The 18065-nt window shown below is 50.4% G+C and overlaps 1 protein-coding gene across 1 annotated transcript in view; it reads right to left on the bottom strand.

The window, feature by feature from the left end:
• Positions 1–216: 216 nt before the first annotated feature.
• LOC105517738 (anthrax toxin receptor-like) overlaps positions 217–18065 on the bottom strand; it is a 42425-nt gene continuing 24576 nt past the window's right edge. The window contains exons 14-18 of the mRNA XM_011950397.1: positions 17242–17331; positions 15953–15991; positions 14763–14930; positions 13099–13179; positions 217–573 (exon numbers count right to left, since the gene is read on the bottom strand). Of these exons, the coding sequence (XP_011805787.1) occupies positions 217–573; positions 13099–13179; positions 14763–14930; positions 15953–15991; positions 17242–17331 (735 nt within the window). The remainder of the gene's footprint in view (positions 574–13098; positions 13180–14762; positions 14931–15952; positions 15992–17241; positions 17332–18065) is intronic.

Here is an 18065-nt window from a genome sequence, read left to right as displayed (position 1 = left end):
AGTGTAATGCATCCATGCCTGGCATCCCCACAGCACCAGGACACTGTGTTGTGGCAGGTGGAGTATAAATACAGGTCACTCGTAGGACAAGCTCCCTGGTGACAAACACAATCAACTTTGATCAGCAAGAATTCAACTCCTTTGACCATAAGAAAAGATTCAATTTATATGTCCAGTTCAGCAACAAAAACCTGTAAATCTTGGGTGTTTGGTGCCTTAGAAGTTGGGCTCCGAGGGAGGGAGGGACAGAGGGGGTTCTGCAGCGTGCCTGAGAAGTGGGGACAGCAGCGGCAGGATCCTGGAGGGAGGCCTTGAGCACCTAGCAGGCAAGAGGTGGCACCTGGAGGAACAGGTGACGGGGAGGCACTGCCGGCCAGATTGAAGGCAGCTCTTTGGGCTGCACAGAGTCTGTGCTTGGGAAAAGTACTCCGGGCTGTGTCTCAGGCAGATCCTAGGGCTGCAGGGAGCCTGTTTGAGGGCGAGGCACTCCCAGCTGTGTCTCAGGCACATCCTTGGGCAGCAGGGAGCCTGTGCGTATTGGGACTGTGCAAGGGCTAAACTGAGGTACCTCCTCTGTAGGGAAGAGAAGAGAGAAAAGCTCACTGTAATGGCATTGGAATTGTGCTCAGAAGGCTGTGGCTGCCTGGCTCAAGGGGTGAAGCCAGGACCCATCGGGACCCAGAGGGAGGGCCTTGCTGAGCTCCTCCTCTCTCCCCTGGGTGCTGCCTCCAGTCTGGACTCCTCCTTCCAGACTTGGCTGTAAAGTTAAAAGTCCTCTCTGCCTCTCCAGACAGCCCTGGGTCTCTGACTCTGGACTCCCTCAGCCCTCAGGTTGAAATTGTTTGCTACCCCCTGGCAGCTAGGAGGAGGTCCCAGTTACCTCTGTGCCCCAGCATGGCCCAGAAGGCTCTAGTGAGCATGTGGAAGGGATGAGCGCTCACCACAGCCCTCAAGGCTGGCTCCAGGGACCCTTGGGTGGGTGATGAGCTGAGAAGGCAGCAGCTACACCGTTCCCTTGGTTTGGAAAGAGGATGATCCAGACCCGTAGGAACAGCTAATTCTGTCTTGCAGAAGCAGTTGCTTTGCTTTCATCCTGGGCACACACCAGTGCAGCCAATCCACCACCCACACAGCTGCAAGCCACACAGAGATTGTCTTTGGGTTCATCTGCGATGCCTTTCTGCTGGCTTCTTAGGCCAACGATCAGGGCAAGCCTGTCTGAAGACTTGATCTGGGCCTTTCTAAAAAGCCCTCAGGGTTACTCTAAGTAAGGTCAAAGGGACTGGGGTTGATTCTAGCCTCTGACCTCAGGCAAGTCACTCAACCTCTTGGGAATGACTTTCCCATCTCTCACATGGGCCCAGCGATACCAAACACGGATTGGTCACCCCAAGTCCATTCTTCCTGTCTTCCTTACTAACGAGACCTGATTTTGTTAAGAGAGGCAATGTGCGCAACAAACCACCATGGCACATATTCACCTATATAACAAACTTGCACATCTGCACATGTATCCCAGAACTTAAAATTAAAAAAAAAAAAGAGAGAGAGGCAATGTACTCAGCTGTAAAATGACCTTTTCCCAGTCTCCCTTGCTGAGCAACATGGCCATGTGAATGCATTCTGGCAATGGAGTATAAACAGGAATTGTTGGGCATTGCTTTAAAGAAGGCTGCTTTCCCTTTTTTCTTCTTCTTCCTGCCTGGAGTATAAGTGTGATGTCTGGAGCTCCAGACACCATCTTGTAAGCATGAAAGCAAATTGAAAGCCTGGCCTTTTCAAGGAGAATTGTTAGGTTTCCCCAAGGCTGTTCTCTTGGGGCTTAGCAGGCAGGCAATCAGATAACAGTCTTTCTCAGAGCCCCTCAGCTCTCCCATTTCTCAATTTGTATAGGCTGTCTTCTGTTTCTGGAATGTTCTTCCTAATGCTGTCTGCCCAGTGAACTGCCGCTCACCTTATCAGACTCAGCTCCTGAGTGGCCTCCTCCAGGAAGCTCCTTACCCTTGCTCCCAGCTAAAGTGACCACCCTGCTTGGTCTTTCTGGTCATATGCTGGCAGAAGGCTGAGCCCGTTGTGGGAATTGCCCTGTCCCTCTAGATGTGCTTGTCCCTGCTCTGCATGCATGAGGACTATAACTGCATCCCCTTCCGCATCTGTGGCTGGAGGGCTGCAGCAGGCTCCCAGGATGCCGGTGGGCATACGCCACTTCGTCTCGACCTCCCCATCTGTGATGTGGCACTAATGATACCCACAGACCACAGCAGGAGCAGCAGCCTATCAACGCCTGTGGTTTCCCTGGTGTGGGGCCTGCTCAGCTCCTTCTCCACTCAAGGCCACCCTTCCCAGGCTGTCTGGAATCCCAGGCGTCCCCTGCCAGGCCAGTCTCAGCCTGATGGTCCCCAGGAAACCCTCTATTCCTCACAGGTGTTCCCCAGAGCATGCAGACTTTGAGCTTGCTTGAACCTGTCATTCATGCATAAAGCCTCCCCTTGGGCATGTGAGTGACAAATGCCTCAAATGCTGGATTCCCTTAAAGAGATGGTCTCTCTCTTACTGACAGGGGCCCTTCTCCCCTCTAGGCCCCATCCTGGGACCTGCCGTCTCCTGCCGCTGCCCTGCTAGTCCCCATCCAGGATGATGCTCACTTTCCCCTTGTGCCCCCTCAGACTCTGTCCTGAGCCACCTGTGTCTGCAGCTGCCTGTCCACCCTCCTCTGTGCCCGATTGAGCTCCTGCCACCTGTTCAGGGATTCAGGCTTCCTTCTTAGTACAGTCCAAGTGTGTTAGCCTGCTCTCCCTGGCTCCGCCCATCCCCAAATCTAGTCCTCCCAGGACCATCTTCCCTTCCAGCTCACATCCTCCAGAGATGCTCTGCACCGCTGGCAGGATCCAGTCCCTCCACCCAGCCTGCACGCCAGACCTTCCCCTGCCAGGCTCTTGGGGTTTCCACACCCTGCCTTCAGCCAATCAAATCCCAGCTACTAGAAGAGCTGGCTGTGCCCTGGCACCCTCCCTCGCTCCTCTGCCTTGAGGGCTCTGCTCCTTACCCCTCCATGTTGCACATCTAAGCCCAGCCATCCTGAGCCTCAGCCTCAGCTCTGATGCTGCCTCTGACAAGCTGCCTTCCTCAAAGGGGAGCACCCTGGTTCCAAAGCCCCAGAGCACTAGAGCTGAGTCTCTTTCTCTTTCTCCAGCCTCTCTCTCTCCTTGCAGCACAGAGTTGGGGTTCCTTCGCATAACAGCACCCTCACCCTGCCTGCCCCAGGTCACACACAAAGTTCAAGGCCGTACCCAGAGCAAGAGCGACCAGAGAGTCTATGGGCTTGGCCCAGACCTCTGCCTGGAGGCACACAGATGATTTCTCCACCTTTCCTTGGGGCTCAAGAAGGTTCAGCACTGTATTGCACCCACCACTGCCCTCCTGACCACAAGCTGACTGGTCCCAGAGCGCAGGTTACTTCATCAGTGCTGGGCCACAGTCCAGGCCTCATAGAGGTGGCTTTGTCATGGGGGCTCGAAACCCCACCACACTCCTCCTGGGCATCACCCGACTATAAGGTCCAGGCAAGATCTTGGTGTCTGCTCAGTGCTCTCCTCTGTTCATTCAGGCCTCACCCCCAACCATTTTTCCTCTGAGCAATCCCTGGGGGCAGCCAAGGCCATTGTGCTCACACCCTCTTCTGGCATGGTTAGAAGGCATGGCGGAACCAGAAAGGATAATGCCACTCCCAGAAGGAGGTGGCTCCTCCTCCTGGCACTGCCCACCCAGCCTGGGGGACCTGTGGTGATGTCATGAGGGGCTGCTTCTGTTCATTTTTGTGGGAGGGGGAAGTGCCAGCTATGGGGTTCCAGGGGCCTGCTGACTGCTGTCCACTCATTTCTCCCTGCCTTCCATCAACCCTGACACCAGTGCTGGGTGAGGGCAGGGGTGAGTCACCCTGCCCAGCCCCTGTTCCTTCCTTTTATTCATCTCTACTCACAGCTATTCCTTCTTTTTATCCATCTCTACTCACATACTATGAGTCCGCTAACATTTTTAATAAGTTACCCTTTTACCATGAAGATGAAAAAACAAACAAACAAACAAACAAATAAACAAAACACCCAGATGCCTTACAAAGAAAGACCTTCTGATCAGCCAGGTCTTCCTGCGATAAACACCTTTACTCCATGGCCTAAAACTGAGCTTCGAGCCACTGTGAAGGACTTCCCTAACCCAAGGATGAAGCCTCAAGGGTCTCCTGAGGAATTCAGAGTGGCTCCCTGACCTTAACCAATTTATTCACATAATATTGGGGCCTGGTGAAGCTAAGAAATGGATGGCAGCAGCAGAATGGGGTGGACCTGAGGAGGATATTAAAGAACCCCGAAAACCCCTGCTTGAGAAGGGGTAAAAGGAGCTAGAAAAAAATGCTGAAAACATTTTACTTTCAGGTCCTAAGATCATTCCAGAAAAAACTGACTGGTGCATCATCCAATCCTGCAGACTAAAGCAGGAGGAACCAGTTTCAGATTACAGAACTTGTTAGAAACACTGTTTCTGAAACATTTTGTGCTCAAAATATAGCACAGAGTATTTCCTTCAGGGACTGGAATGGCATTAACTGTTGTATTTATAAATGAACTCCGTCCTGAACTTGGCAGTTCAATTAAAACACATAAGCCAGGATGAAAAGTTACAGACATGACTGAATTGGTGGCCTTAGCTGAACATTTTGAGAAGACTCTAGAGCAAGAAAAAACCCAAAAGGCTAACGATCTTATGCCTCTCCAATTATAACAGTTACAGGGGCCAAGACCAAAGGGTCCTTCCCATTTTTATTTTAAATCACAAGCAAGAGGTCCAGAATAAGGAATTCCTTCCCCCAAGGTGGATGACTTAATCGCAAACACCCAGGACACTGGGAAAGGAGATTGTCAACTTTTGTCTCAGTCCACCACCAAGCCTCCTCCCTTTAGGCTGGACTGGTTCACCACTAGAGGGGACCCAAGAGATTTTAATGCTCAGGATAATAAAAATAGACAAGGCTCAGGGATTCTCTGGTAAACTGCTCCCCAAAATACCTTTAAATAAACATAGAAAAATAAGACTTAAACTGGGAATCCTGTGCAATGCTGGTGTACACCAGGGTCGCCTTATCCAGCATAAACCCTACTTTAATAAGCCAACGAATCTCCTGGAGTGAAAAGGTCATCTCTGTGGTGAGGGTTTCAAATCAAGTTCAAGAGTCTTCTGTATCTGAACCCGTCTAATCAACTTGGGGCTATTTGCAGGAAAATGTACCTTTCTACTACGTAATAGTGATCCAGTAAACTTGCCAGGGCAGGACTTTCAAAGTTGAAAGGGCACATACAATTCTCCTCAGAGGGAGAAGCAATTGTAGAGATTTCTGACTCTCCTGAACCAGAACGGTTGTGCTCTCTACAGACAAATCGATAAGATCAAAACTCACGCCCATAATGAAACACCTTTCTAAAACCCCAGAATATTTATGGGTCTCTACTTGAAATGATAGAGAAAGAATTAAAAGTGTGGAGTCTATAAAGGTCCAAACTGGTCATTCTAAGTCTTCCCTTAAATTACTGCAATATACACTAAAATCTAATGAAATTAAAGGGCTCTCACAATTGTAGGAGACTTAACTAAGCTAGGATTTAGAGTTCCACGTATCAGTCTTTGTTAACACTTCCATCCTTCCAGTTAAAAAACCAAATGAATGAGATTGAAGATTTGTTCAAGATCTATAGTTAATTAATACAATTATAATACCAAGATTTCCCATAGTCCCAAATTTGAATACTTTATTATCTAATGTACCCACTGATTTAAAGTGATTCATGGTAATAGACCTCTGTTCAACCTTCTTTAGCATTCCAGTTCATAAAGACAGTCAACATTTATTTGCTTTCACTCGGAAAAATCAGCAGTACACCCAGCCTTTTCTATTTTTCCCAGGCATTGCCTCAGTAATTAATAACCCTACAGTCTTCTGGACATTCTGCTGTTACTCAGTATGTAGATGACCTGTTATGCTCTCCCGCTCAACAGTGCTCTGAAATTGACTCAATTTACCTTTTATAGCAACTCACACATAAAGGTCACAAGGCCTTGATGGAAAAACTTCAATTTTCAAGAGAAAAAGTTCACTATTTGGGACATGACTTGACTGCTAATGGGATTTCCCTCTCGCCTGGGAGAATTAAAAACTATTCAACTTTTTCCTCAGCGTGGAACCAAAAGACATTTAAGAGGTTTTCTTGGACTCACAGGACATTGAGGATCCTGGTTTCCAAATTTTCCCTGAATCGCCTCACCATTGTTTTAGCTCACTAGAAATGCAGTATGGGAATCTTAACCTTGGAAAGACAGTCCAGGCTTTTAACCATGAAATTGGCCTTATGACAGCCTCCAGCTTCAGGACTTCCAGACTACACTAAACCTTTTATCTTGGTTGTTCATGAACACAACAATCAGGTATTAGAAATTCCTACTCAAGAACATGGGGGAAATAGGCCCACTGCATATTCCAGCCTGCAGTTAAACCCAGTAGTTAGGGCATATTCGAAAAATTTAAAAGCAGTAGTAACAGCAGCGAAGTTGGAAGCTTCATCTGAGCTGGTTTTAGGAAATGAACTCAATTCACAAGTTCAACACGCTGTGAAAAGTCTATTAAATTTCAACCAAACACAGCATTTTTCAGCAAGCCAGCTAGCATCTTATGAAATTCTTCCTCCTGTCTTCTAATCTCCATCTAAAATGCTGCAACCTACTTAACCCTGCTATTGTATTAACTCCACCTGAGTCTGGTGATGACCACATTGTGTAAGTGCAGTATTGGAAGTAGTGGCCTCTTGTGTTGATTTATGAGACGGTACATCGGCTAATCCTGAGTTGTTGTTTTTTTGTTCATAGGTCCTATGCCAAAAACTCAAAAGAAAATATCAGGCAGGATATGCCATTACCACCCAAAATGAGCTAATAGAGGAGGGAACTCTTCCTCAACTGAAGTCAGCTCAACCCACAGGCTTTTTGCTCTCACCCAAGTCTGTCCTATAGCTAAGGACAAATCAGTAAATATTTAGACAAATAAAAGACATACTTTTGGAGTAGTACACAATTTTGGCATGTTATGGAAACAACAAGGGTTTCTTACTTCTAGTGGGATCCCCATTAAAAAAATGGACTCCAAGTAGATAAACTCCTTTCTGCCACCTGGTTACCATCAGAGATGGCCATTATTAAGATTCAAGCTCATACCTGTAAAACTGAACCTGAAAACAAAAGGAATGCTGTAGAAGATATTTATGCCAAATCAGCTAGTGCTGAAACTGTTAGGGTATACAATTTAAATTAACTTTGTAAGATTGATCCAAGTCAATTCCCTCATGATGACCTACTCAATAAACACTGCAGTGCACTTGATTTGGAAAAATAATTTTGGTATCTAAAGGATGTAAATTCAATGTTAAGCATAGACTCACAGAGGGCTCAGCTGGCTGCTTGGCCCTTCCTGAGTCTTTGAAGCTTCTATTATTAAAATCTCTGCATTCCACAACTTGTTCTGAAACAGAATCCACGTCATAAAGAAATATTAGTGGGATGACTGTTTCAAAATTGCTAAAATGGTTTATAATCAATGTTTAGTTTGCCAAACTCATAATCCTGGAAAAACAATAAAAACTTCAGGTAGTATATTTTCGCCACTTGATGGGCATTTTTTTTTTTTTTTTGAGACAGAGTCTCACGCTGTCACCCAGGCTGGAGTGCAGTGGCATGATCTCGGCTCACTCTAACCTCCGCCTCCCAGGTTCAAGTGATTCTCTTGCCTCAGCCTCCTGAGTAGTTGGGACTACAGGCACACGCCACCACACCTGGCTAATTTTTTAATATTTTTAGTAGACACGGAGTTTCACCATATTGGCCAGGCTGGTCTCAAACTCCTGACCTCGTGATCCACCCGCCTTTTGAGCACTTACAGATGGACTTCATTCAGTTGCCAACCTTAACGGGCTATCAGTATGTCCTTGTAGCAGTTTGTATGTTTTCTGGTTGAGTAAAGCCTTTCCCATGTGGGAAAGCTGATGCAATGACAATAGCCAAGAAATTATCAGGAAAAAAATGTGTTTCCTTCTGGCAACTTGCTGGAGAAATCTCCAGCAATAAGGAAACTCATTTTACTGGGCAAGTTATAAAGCACTTCAATAAGATATATGGACATGATGGCACTATCATTGTCCTTAGCCCTCTGTCTTCTGGAAAAGTTGAAAGAACAAATGACATCTTAAAACTAAAAATGACAAAGTTAACTGAGTCAATTGGGTTGCCTTGGCCAAAGGTACTATCATTGGCTTTGATGGTAATCAGATACGTTCCTACTGGAAAACATAAGTTGATACCTTATGAAATAGTCACTGGAAGACATATGCCCCTAGGAACAGAACCGCATGCCTCTCCCACTCTCCTAAACTCTGGTATGCCTGAAGTTGGAAGGCTTTAATGCATTATGTCAAAGTGTATTCTGACCAGGTAAAGGAAGCTTTTTATGGTGCACTGACTGAGGATAATCAAGCCCTTCATGGTCGAGAATCTGTAACTTGGATCTTCTGGAAATGACGTCAGAGGAAAATTGCTTTGAACCTCACTGGAAGGGACCATACGAAGCCCTTGTCACCACCCACACTGCAGTGAGGCTTCAGGGACTTGGACCTCGGGTCCACATTTCATAACTCAGAAAGGCCCCTTTAGACTCTTGGGACTGTATATCTTTAAGGTAAACCTGATGAGAGAAATTTCTCCTCAGAAGCAGACAACATCCTAGAAATGGACAACTTTTCAAAGATCATAAATTAAGATTTCTCTGACATCACGGAAACCTTAAGCTTTTGTCTTTCTCCCTCATTTCCTGCTGTCCTAATCCTTTCCTTTTCTCTACAAGAAAATTCATGGAACCATAATCAGTGGATGGCTTTAGCTCAAGCTTCTGCTCTAGCATAAAACCTGAGCAATTGGGTTTATGGGCTAAAACCAAAAAAATGAAGAAACAATTCCATTAATGCCAGTGTCACTCTGTGTTCTCAAAGAGAATCACCCTGAAACTCCAAAGGAAGAGTGGAAAGTTTTCCTTGAAACACTAAACATCACTGCTACTTGCTTTTCTGCACTTGCTAGAAACAACACTCTAACATTTCCAATTAATAACCTGATTGTTACCAAATATAGAAAACCTATTCAAGTGATACCTGCAAAAGTTATATTTGGCTTCCAGGCACTAGTCTCACAAGACCTGAGAATTACCTATATGGGTACAAGTAATTGCTTGTATAATGTCACCAGATTAAATTCAGTAGGGTACTTTTTAAAAACTAAATGTGGTTATATACCTTTAGAGCATATTGTAAGGGAAGTACAAAAAAAGGGAACTTCTTTTTATGCAGACTAATGGGCAAACAACTTTTTTTTGAGACAAAGTCTCCCTCTGTACCCCATGCTGGAGTGCAGTGGCATGATCTTGGTTCACTACAACCTCTGCCTTCTGGGTTCAAGCAATTCTCATGCCTCAGTCTCCCAAGAACCTGGAATTACAGGCATGTGCCACCATACCCAGCTAATTTTTGTATTTTTGGTAGAGATGGAATTTTGACATGTCAGCCAGGCTGTCTCAAACTCCTGGCCTCAAGCAATCTGTCCACCTCAGCCTTCCAAAGTGCTGGGGTTACAGGAGTGAGCCACCATGCCTGGTCATGGGTGAACAAATTTAACAAACCCTTGCTCAAATACAACTAAATAGCCCACTTTTCCAACCCCTAAGGGCCTATATTGAGTCAGCAGAGAATCTGCTTATTCCATTCTGCTGAACCCCTGGGAGGTCTGCCTGGCTATAAAATTTAAGAATTTTCACAATTTAATGATTAGCTCTAAATTTCATGCAGTGGGTTCCCCACTACCAGAAAGAGTGAGGCCCCAGGAAACCAACTGAAATCTTTCCTCAGTAGAAACTGTCTCCTCTTTGTCTGTTTTAAAGTTGGTGCTAACTTCAGTTATTGACTGTTTTTGCTTCTGATCACAGGAGCTATCATGGGAACTTCCATGGGAAGGTATTTGAAAGGCAGGAGTTAGCCATATCAAATAGCCAGATGTGAACCATGGGTAAAAATCATACTCCAAAAGATAGATGATGACATATGCATTCACATGGAACATCATGTAGCTTCAGATCTCCTCTTTGCTACAGTTGAGGGCTTATGTTTGGTACTAAACACAAGTGAATGTTGTACCTATCTCTTCTCTGATCTTGTTATTACAGAAAGTTTAATTTACAAGGTGGCTGGTATTACTGTTTTCTTGGACTCTGCCACCAAATACATTAAGAAAATCTCTCAAGAGAAAGGAGCACATAATGTGTTCATGGGAGCAACTGACAGTTGGTTTGCAGGCATCCTGAATGGTGGATGACAAACTTGGGTTTTCTAATCTTTATATTTATTCTAGTGACATTCCAGGCTACCACGCTTGTGTTACCAGGCTAACAACAAAGTTGAATGCCTCTATAAACCAGGCCATTTTACAGTGAATTATGACCTGTACACCTTGAACAAAGACTATGACCAATCGATTGAAATACTGTTGAGTTGCCTGTACTGCCTGAACTGTGACTTGATTGATTTGGGACAGTTTGCTTCATAAGAAATATTGTTAAGGAGTTCACTTTGGTCTTTGGATATCATCCTCTTTGTAGTCATCCTAATAGTCCCTGTGGTCCACTGTACCCTCTGAAACCTTCGATGTTTTGGATGCAACCATTCATTGAGCGTAAGTGGTCTCACTTCCACTAAGTTAGCAACAGCAGACAAAAGTATTGAACTGGCACGATGTTGTGACTTGTGAATTCCATGCTGAGATCAAATAACTCATTTATGATGGTGACAGAGAGTGGCATCAATGCCCAAAGTTTTGGTCAACCTCTCCAAATTGAGAGGCCTCTCAAAAGAGTGAAATTGTTAAATAAAACTAAAATTTGGCCTGAGAAAGCCTCCATACTCACATATTTGAGTTCTCACATATGAACCACAACCTAACTCAGTACCTAAAAAACTGAAAACCAACTGCGGAGTGTGCTTCTATAAAGCAGGAAGCTGCTGAGCTCGCCAGCAGCCTGGCTGGTGTCTGGCTCTGTGGACTTCACACAATGACAGTGGCAGCCTGGCAGAGCCCTGAGCAGTAGTAAGTGCCCTCTGTGATGCAATTACACTCAGGACTAGGCTTACAGGCCGACCCTGTGGCTCTGAAACGGGCTGCAGGTCTCAGGGGGACGCATCCTCTTTAGTGCATGACTCATGTTAGACCTTGGGGCCAGCACACCGAAGGCTTAAAGAGGAGAACTGGGAACTCCTGCCAGATTGTCTGAATTCTTGGGTACCCGACAGAAATCTTACAAGACACTCAGTTGGGTGTTCAGGACTACAGTTGGGAAGGACAAGGTCGAATTAGGTTGTGGCAGAGAAGCTAGAAGGAGCCCAGGTCCACAAGGCATAGCTATGGGCCTCCCTGGGTTAGGGACAGATATGGGGTTGATTTCTGATAGCGCTGGAGGCAGCCACTTACTATCTGGGTGGCCTTATGCAACTCTCTGGGCCACTCTGGGCCTCTATTTTGCCATTGGTAAAACAGGGATTGTCTCTCCTTTTCCAAGAATTGCAAGGTGGACTTCACACAATGACAGTGGCAGCCTGGCAGAGCCCTGAGCAGTAGTAAGTGCCCTCTGTGATGCAATTACTCTGCCCCCCACCACCCCACCCCCAAACCTTAGCTTCAAAGAGCTGCCCTCGGGAATGAGACAATTTCAGACACTTGCTCCATCCCCTGTGTCACCACACTGGACAGTAAGGCCATTTCTGGCCCTTACCCATATCCACCCTCCCATCTCTTGCCTTCCCTCTGCTTGAGGTGCCTGTTTTCACACTCAGCCATCAAGCTCTATCACTCCCGCCTAAGTGTCTCACCTGTTCCGGGCATTAGGCTGGATTAGTGCTATGTGACTGGAACTGGGCTGTGTCAATGTGGAGAGGCCTCGTGGGACCTCAGACGGAAATGGGCTTCTGTGCAAGCATGGCTGAGATTGAGAGCCCTGTGCAGAGGCACAGAGCTGGGAGCCCAGCGGCTGGAGGAGCCCTGCATGTCTCTGACACCGGCGATGCCCTGCCAGGTGTCAGCATGCCTCCCGGGGGCTCCTGGCCCGTTTCTCATCAGCAGCGTCCAGAGGCTTGCAGCCTGCAAGGCCTTCTCAGTGTGCAGCCACCTGGCCACTGAGAGCCTGTGCTGGCCTGATGCAGGAGGTCTGGCCAGTGCAGGTCCCTCTATAAACCCTGGGGATGAGATCATCTTCCAGGTGCAAAGGGCTGGACTGTGGGAGGCACAGGCAGATGAGCCCCAGGCTGAGCCAGGAGCAGGGCTCTCCAGGGCCCCGGGGCCTGAGCAGAGAAGCCCCTTGGTGCTGATCCAAAAGGAGAGCAGTGCAGAGTAAGGGCAGGAGCCAAGCCCAGTTCACATCTAGCCCTATCACTCATGGGCTTTAGGAGCAGGGACGTGCCACTTAATCTCTCAGCACTTCTGACCCCTTCAGTAAAGTGGATACTAATAGCACCTACTGGTACAGTTGCTGGGAGGATGAAAACAATGAAAGCATGGCCTAGGGTAGCAACTGGCCCATGGGAGGACTCGAGGCCTCGTAAATAATTTTTAGTCCTCATTCATAATAAGTTACAAAGAGAAAATCTTAACAATTTGGTCCTCCCCATGGTCCCAAGGCAATGACCCAAGGAAGGAATCCTTATTGCCTGTTGGAACCAGTCAGTGTTGCCCAACAACCCCATTAGCCATCCTAGCCAACACTCCTGGCCCCAGGTGACGAACAAAGGAAGTGCTTGGGTCCCATGTCCCAAAACTGACTGGGATACCCATGGGCACCGTTTCTGTGTGTCTTGTGCCATCCTCCTTGCCAGATGCCTGACATGGCTCTCTGAGCCACAATCCCAGAGGACAGCGGTCAAGGGAAAGCAGTGGCCTTCTGTCCATCAAGTGCGTCCCTGTACCCCAGCTTACCTGGTCCCTGCGCTGACACCACATCCGTGGCACCTGGCAGCAGCTTGGGTGAGAGAGGTCACAAAAGGTATCCAGATTGCCCTGAAAAGCAACGTGGCCATGAGGAAGCCATGCAGGCTGGACACTACCTCCAGAAGGCATCAGGACTTCCCAGCCACCCACGGCTCTGTCCCCAGGAACACACCCAGACAAAGCTTCCATCTCCCCCTGGGGGAAGGGCCTGGCAGCCTTGTGTGTTAGGGACATGGTCACTGTGGCCACAGAGAGTTTTGGAATCTAGAACAAAACAGTATTTTGGTGAAGGAAGAGAAAACGACAGGGGCATATTCAGACAAAAAGTTCAAAGGCAGGAGGAGCCTGTGGTTTCAAGCAGAGGTCCTGAAGGGGAGCGCGAGTTGGGTATGGGGCCTGGGCAGGAGCTCATGGAAGGGAGGAGTCTTGCTGCTGGGGGCACACAAGGGGAAGGAAGGTGAGAGGACCATGCCCTGCTCAGGGAGTAGGTACCTGACACCAGGAAAGAGAGGAAGAGGAAGACAGAGAAAAAACAGGCCAGAAAACAGCCCAGGACCCATAGTGGGCAGCCCCATGGCCACTTGGCACTGCAGTCAGGCCTTTCTGGGCCCTGGTGGGGATGGGATGAGGGCCGTGTGTTGCAAGGCAGTGCAGGCCGCTGGCAGGTGATTTCCTCTCCCCGGAGGTTGTGTTTCGGCTTCTCTGTGCCCCACACTCCGGGGAGAGACAGGTCTGGCTTCCCCACATGCCCACTGAGGCTGCAGAGGAGCCTGAGACTCCCAGAAGGAAGCAAGAGATCTGACCACAGACAGAGCCAGGACCAAGGCGGAGAGGGGCAGAACCAGGCAGGAACTCTGGGGTCCTTCTCCCTCAACACCAGCCACTCAGGCGCCCTCTCCACCCCTGTGCAGGACCCGTGCTGCTGTCTGGCTGGGTTCCCCTCAGCAAGATGGGCTCTGTACCTGCCCATGAAGGAGGTTTCCTCAGGGAGAGTGGATGTTGTGTTGGCTCTGGGGCTCGAGCTCCTGCACAGGTGTCTTGTGAGGGTGCTTTCGGGTCTCCACCTCCTCCCCTCCCTGCAGTGCCTGTCAGCCCATCTCAGCAGGCGACAAGCCCACTCAGTGACAGCTTTTCCTCACTGCCTGAAGATCCTGCTGCCCGAGCTGGCGGGTGCCCCTGGTATCCTTGCAGTGTTCGTGGTGGTGAGAATGTGTGTCAGGACTGGTCATTTCTATTTTTTTTTTCTGATCTACATGACCTTTTGTGACTCAGGTTGCTTGGCCCATGCACCTGCAGGCAGGTGGTCTAAAGCCGAGGCCACTGCCAGAGCTGAGGCACCCCTGTGGGAACCAGGGACTGGTCAGACATCAAAAGCTGCCACTGTTCAGAAACATGGATCCTTCTAGAGAGGGAGTTCAATGTGCAGGGACAGACCTGGTGGTGCAGAGGATAGGAGCCCTGATATATGCCTGCCACTGGGGCGCGAGGGTGAGGTGGGGCTCTGGTTTCTCTCGGCATCAAGTGACCAAAGTCCCACCCCCATAGAGCCTGCCTTCCTCCAGGGCCCAGGCCTCTGCAGTGGGACCCAGCTGCCCCCTCCTCCTGCAGTCCCAGCCTGGGGTCACAGGCCCTCTCCACTGTGCCCTTCTCACCTCTATCCCTCTCATTCCGCACACTCCTTGGCATGCACAGCAACAAACAATCACGGTGGGGCAGGTGTTTACAGGAGCCGGGAGCAGAGGTGGGGGCGGAGGTGGTGGAGGCAGAGGCGGTGGTGGTGATGGTGGTGGTGGAGGTGGTGGTTTCTCCTGCTCTGGCTCCTAAAAAAGGAAAAACAACTATCTGCTGACAGTGCTGGCAGGGCACAATGCTGGCCACTCCCAGATGCGTGTCTGGGGAATGAAAGGACCAGAGAGAAACCCACACCACAGGGGAGGGTCCTTCATGTGTGAAACACGCAAACTCCTCCTAGTTGGCAGACAATGCTCTTCTCATAAATGCCAACGAGTTCGACTCTGTCCCCTTGGTTCTCCTGTGGCCGCCCTTGTTGAAAGAGATCTGCTCTGGGGGCTGTGCAATGGTCCCAGCTTTTGCAGGTGACTGTCCGCATCCACCTGGTTGCAGATGCAGCCTCCCCGAGCCCACTCTGCAGCACTGCAGAGGCCACCCTTGGCCAGGGAGGCCTGTTCCCACCCCATCCCAGGCCCAGGGCCTCCTGCCTTAGTTACTCACCATTGCCCATGGCCCCTGGGGTGGGTCCCCGACCCAGGTGAGCCACAACCTGCTTCTGGACTCCTGGCCCCTATGCTCACTGGGCTGGTGTCCCTCCCACCTTGGTGCCCACCAGGACTCCCCCATCCCTCAGCCCTGCAGTCCCGAGAGGCTAACTCCAGGCAGCCCCTTGTCCCTGCCAGGAGATATGGATCCAGAGAGACCAAATGGAGCCACAGCCGCCTCTGGAGCCTGGGGACAGGGCCAGGTCTCTGAAACGCGGGGCTCCTTTTCCAGAGCGCCTCCATCCTTAGCATCTTATAAAAGGTCCTTGGGGCATTGACAGAAAAGCCCCATTCATTCGGGACAGATCATCACAGTTGCTGAAACTGGCCACCCTAGGCTGTGAATTGGTGACAAGGCTTATGTTAAGGGGTGCAGGGAGTGGGAAGGGTGTGCTGGGGACATCATTGTGAGTTCCCCATCTTCTCAGGCTCCACTCTGCCCCTCTGTCACCTTCTTCTCTGCCCAGGCAGGTGGAGGTCATGGGGCGCAGGCTTCATGGCACTCTTGGTGAAGGTCAGTGGGCTCCTTGGGATGTGACAATATCAGGACCAGAACTGTGACTTACCTTTTCTGGCTTCTGCACAGGTGGTGGCTCCTTGACAGTCTAGAATGTTCAAAAGAGACAAATGCAAGCTGGATGGGGGTGTGCAGGCTCTGCCTTGGCCCTGCACATAGCTGGGACCCTGGTCTGGAGCACCAGGAGAGAGCACTGCCTTTGGGGTGTCACTCTGGCCACCCTGAGCCTGTGAAGTTGTACCCGGCAGGCTCCTCTTCCCAGGCCTCAGCCTCCAACCTTACCTAAGGGGAACCCCTGTACCGCCACTGTGGGGTTCCTAGGGGTCAGCTGGGCCAGGAACCAGGTCCCTAGAGAGGCCCAGCCCCTACAAGTGTCCTTCTCTGCCCACAGCCCCATGGAGAAGAGAGCGCCCGCCCCACTTCCCTTCCTCAGGGAGAGCCTGTCTGTCCCCACGAGCCCTCCCTGACCTGCCAGCCTCATGGCTGAGTTCCCGGCTTCCTCCCCTTGTGCCTCCCTATGCAGACATGAGCCCCGCGTGTTCCCTGGGCTGAGCTCTGTCCTCTCCTCCCTCTGCTCTGTCCTCTGCAGCTCTCGGAGCTAGGTCTGCCAACCCCAGCTCCCAGCACCCCTTCCATCCTCCCTGCCCCAGGCTCCATCTCTGCTTCTGGGTCCTGCTCTGCCTTACAGGGGGCCCTTCCCACTCCTGTGGGGTGGACATTTCACCTTCAGCCCTGACAGGACTGTGAGCTGCCTGTGGGGAATGGTGGCTGCTTCATTTCTGTCCCTCCCCAGCCCAGCATGGGGCCCAGGGGAAGTTGGAGCTCAGCAAAGACAGATGAAGGAACGGGGAAGGCACCAGACACGTGCCGAGATCCACGCTGGTTTCTCAAGGCACAGACAGCTGGGGGTTACAGCACCGTCCTCCATTTGGGCCATCAGGACTTCATGGGGGACCCTCTCTTCCTCCCTCCACACAGAGGCCACCTCCTGGCCCTTGTCCATCTGAGGCTCCCAGAAGTCCAGATTGTTGAGGCAGCCCTGGTTTCAGGGGTTCTGGGGTCACTTCTCTCTAGGAGCCAGGGCAGGCCTCAGCCCCATGTCCAAGGCATCCCAGGCCAGCTCTATATGGCCAGCCCAGGCAGGAGGCCCTGCAGAAACCCAGGCTTGCTAGGCTCTGGGATCGTGTGGACAGGTCTGCCACTCCCTGGGCTCACGTGATGAGCTGGGAGCTGAGGGAAACTTCCCACAGTGGGATCACGGGGCAGTCACATGTTAGAGCCCCTCAGAGGGCGGGCCTGTGCCTGGGCCCCAAGGCTGGGCAGGCAGGGAGCACTTGCCTTCTTGCAGCACAGCCGCCAGACACAACACAGCAGTAGTGGCAGAAGCAGCAGAGGCAGCAAAAAATAGAGCCAGTTGCTGAAAACACCCTGGTGGAGAAAGAGAGCACCATGAACTACACCTAAGGGATAGAGGAATGCCAGGCCTGGGAGGACCTGGGTGGCCTCTTCCGGGTGCCCACCACTTGGCGGCCCATCTGCCCACTCCTCACTCTCCCTAGCTGGCCCCGAATCCGGGTACCACAGTAGGGCCAGCGGCCAGGGCTGGGCCCCAGAGAGCTACAGACCCTCTCTCTGGCCCCGCTGAAAGTCTTTGCCCCAGAGCCCTGACGAGAAAGTCCCGGAAGCTTCCGTGGTCTGATGAACCCTCACGGCACACTTTGCCTGTAGCACAGGGCTTCTGTGAGAATCACAAAATCTACAAGTACAAAGACGGGTGAGGGTGGGGGTGCTGTGGCCAAGAGAGGTGCAGGTGCAGAAGCAGGGGCAGGGGACCCGGGTCCATCCCCCAGAGCCTCTCTCCCCACTTCCAGGCTCTGCACCGTGGGCACATCCACGCACCGCTCTGAGCCTCAGCCTCCACACCTGTGCAAAGGGAATGAGCCGCCCTCCCTGGGGGCACTTGTGAGATTTAGAGAGCTCAGACAAAGTCCTGGCTCAGAACCAGGGCCACATGGGGTGTAAGCAACGGGAACACTTCTCTGGGTGTTCTTCACAATAAAGGAACCTCGGGCTGCATCCGTGGGAATGCAGGCTGCTCAGGCCTTCCCCAGATTCAGAGCTCTACTTAGAAAGAAGGCTGGAGAGGGGAGGGGAGGGGAGGG

Source organism: Colobus angolensis, unplaced genomic scaffold (genome assembly GCF_000951035.1).
Source record: "Colobus angolensis palliatus isolate OR3802 unplaced genomic scaffold, Cang.pa_1.0 Scaffold306, whole genome shotgun sequence".
In the NCBI taxonomy this organism is placed as follows: domain Eukaryota; kingdom Metazoa; phylum Chordata; class Mammalia; order Primates; family Cercopithecidae; genus Colobus; species Colobus angolensis.
This window is presented reverse-complemented; position numbering and strand designations above follow the sequence as displayed.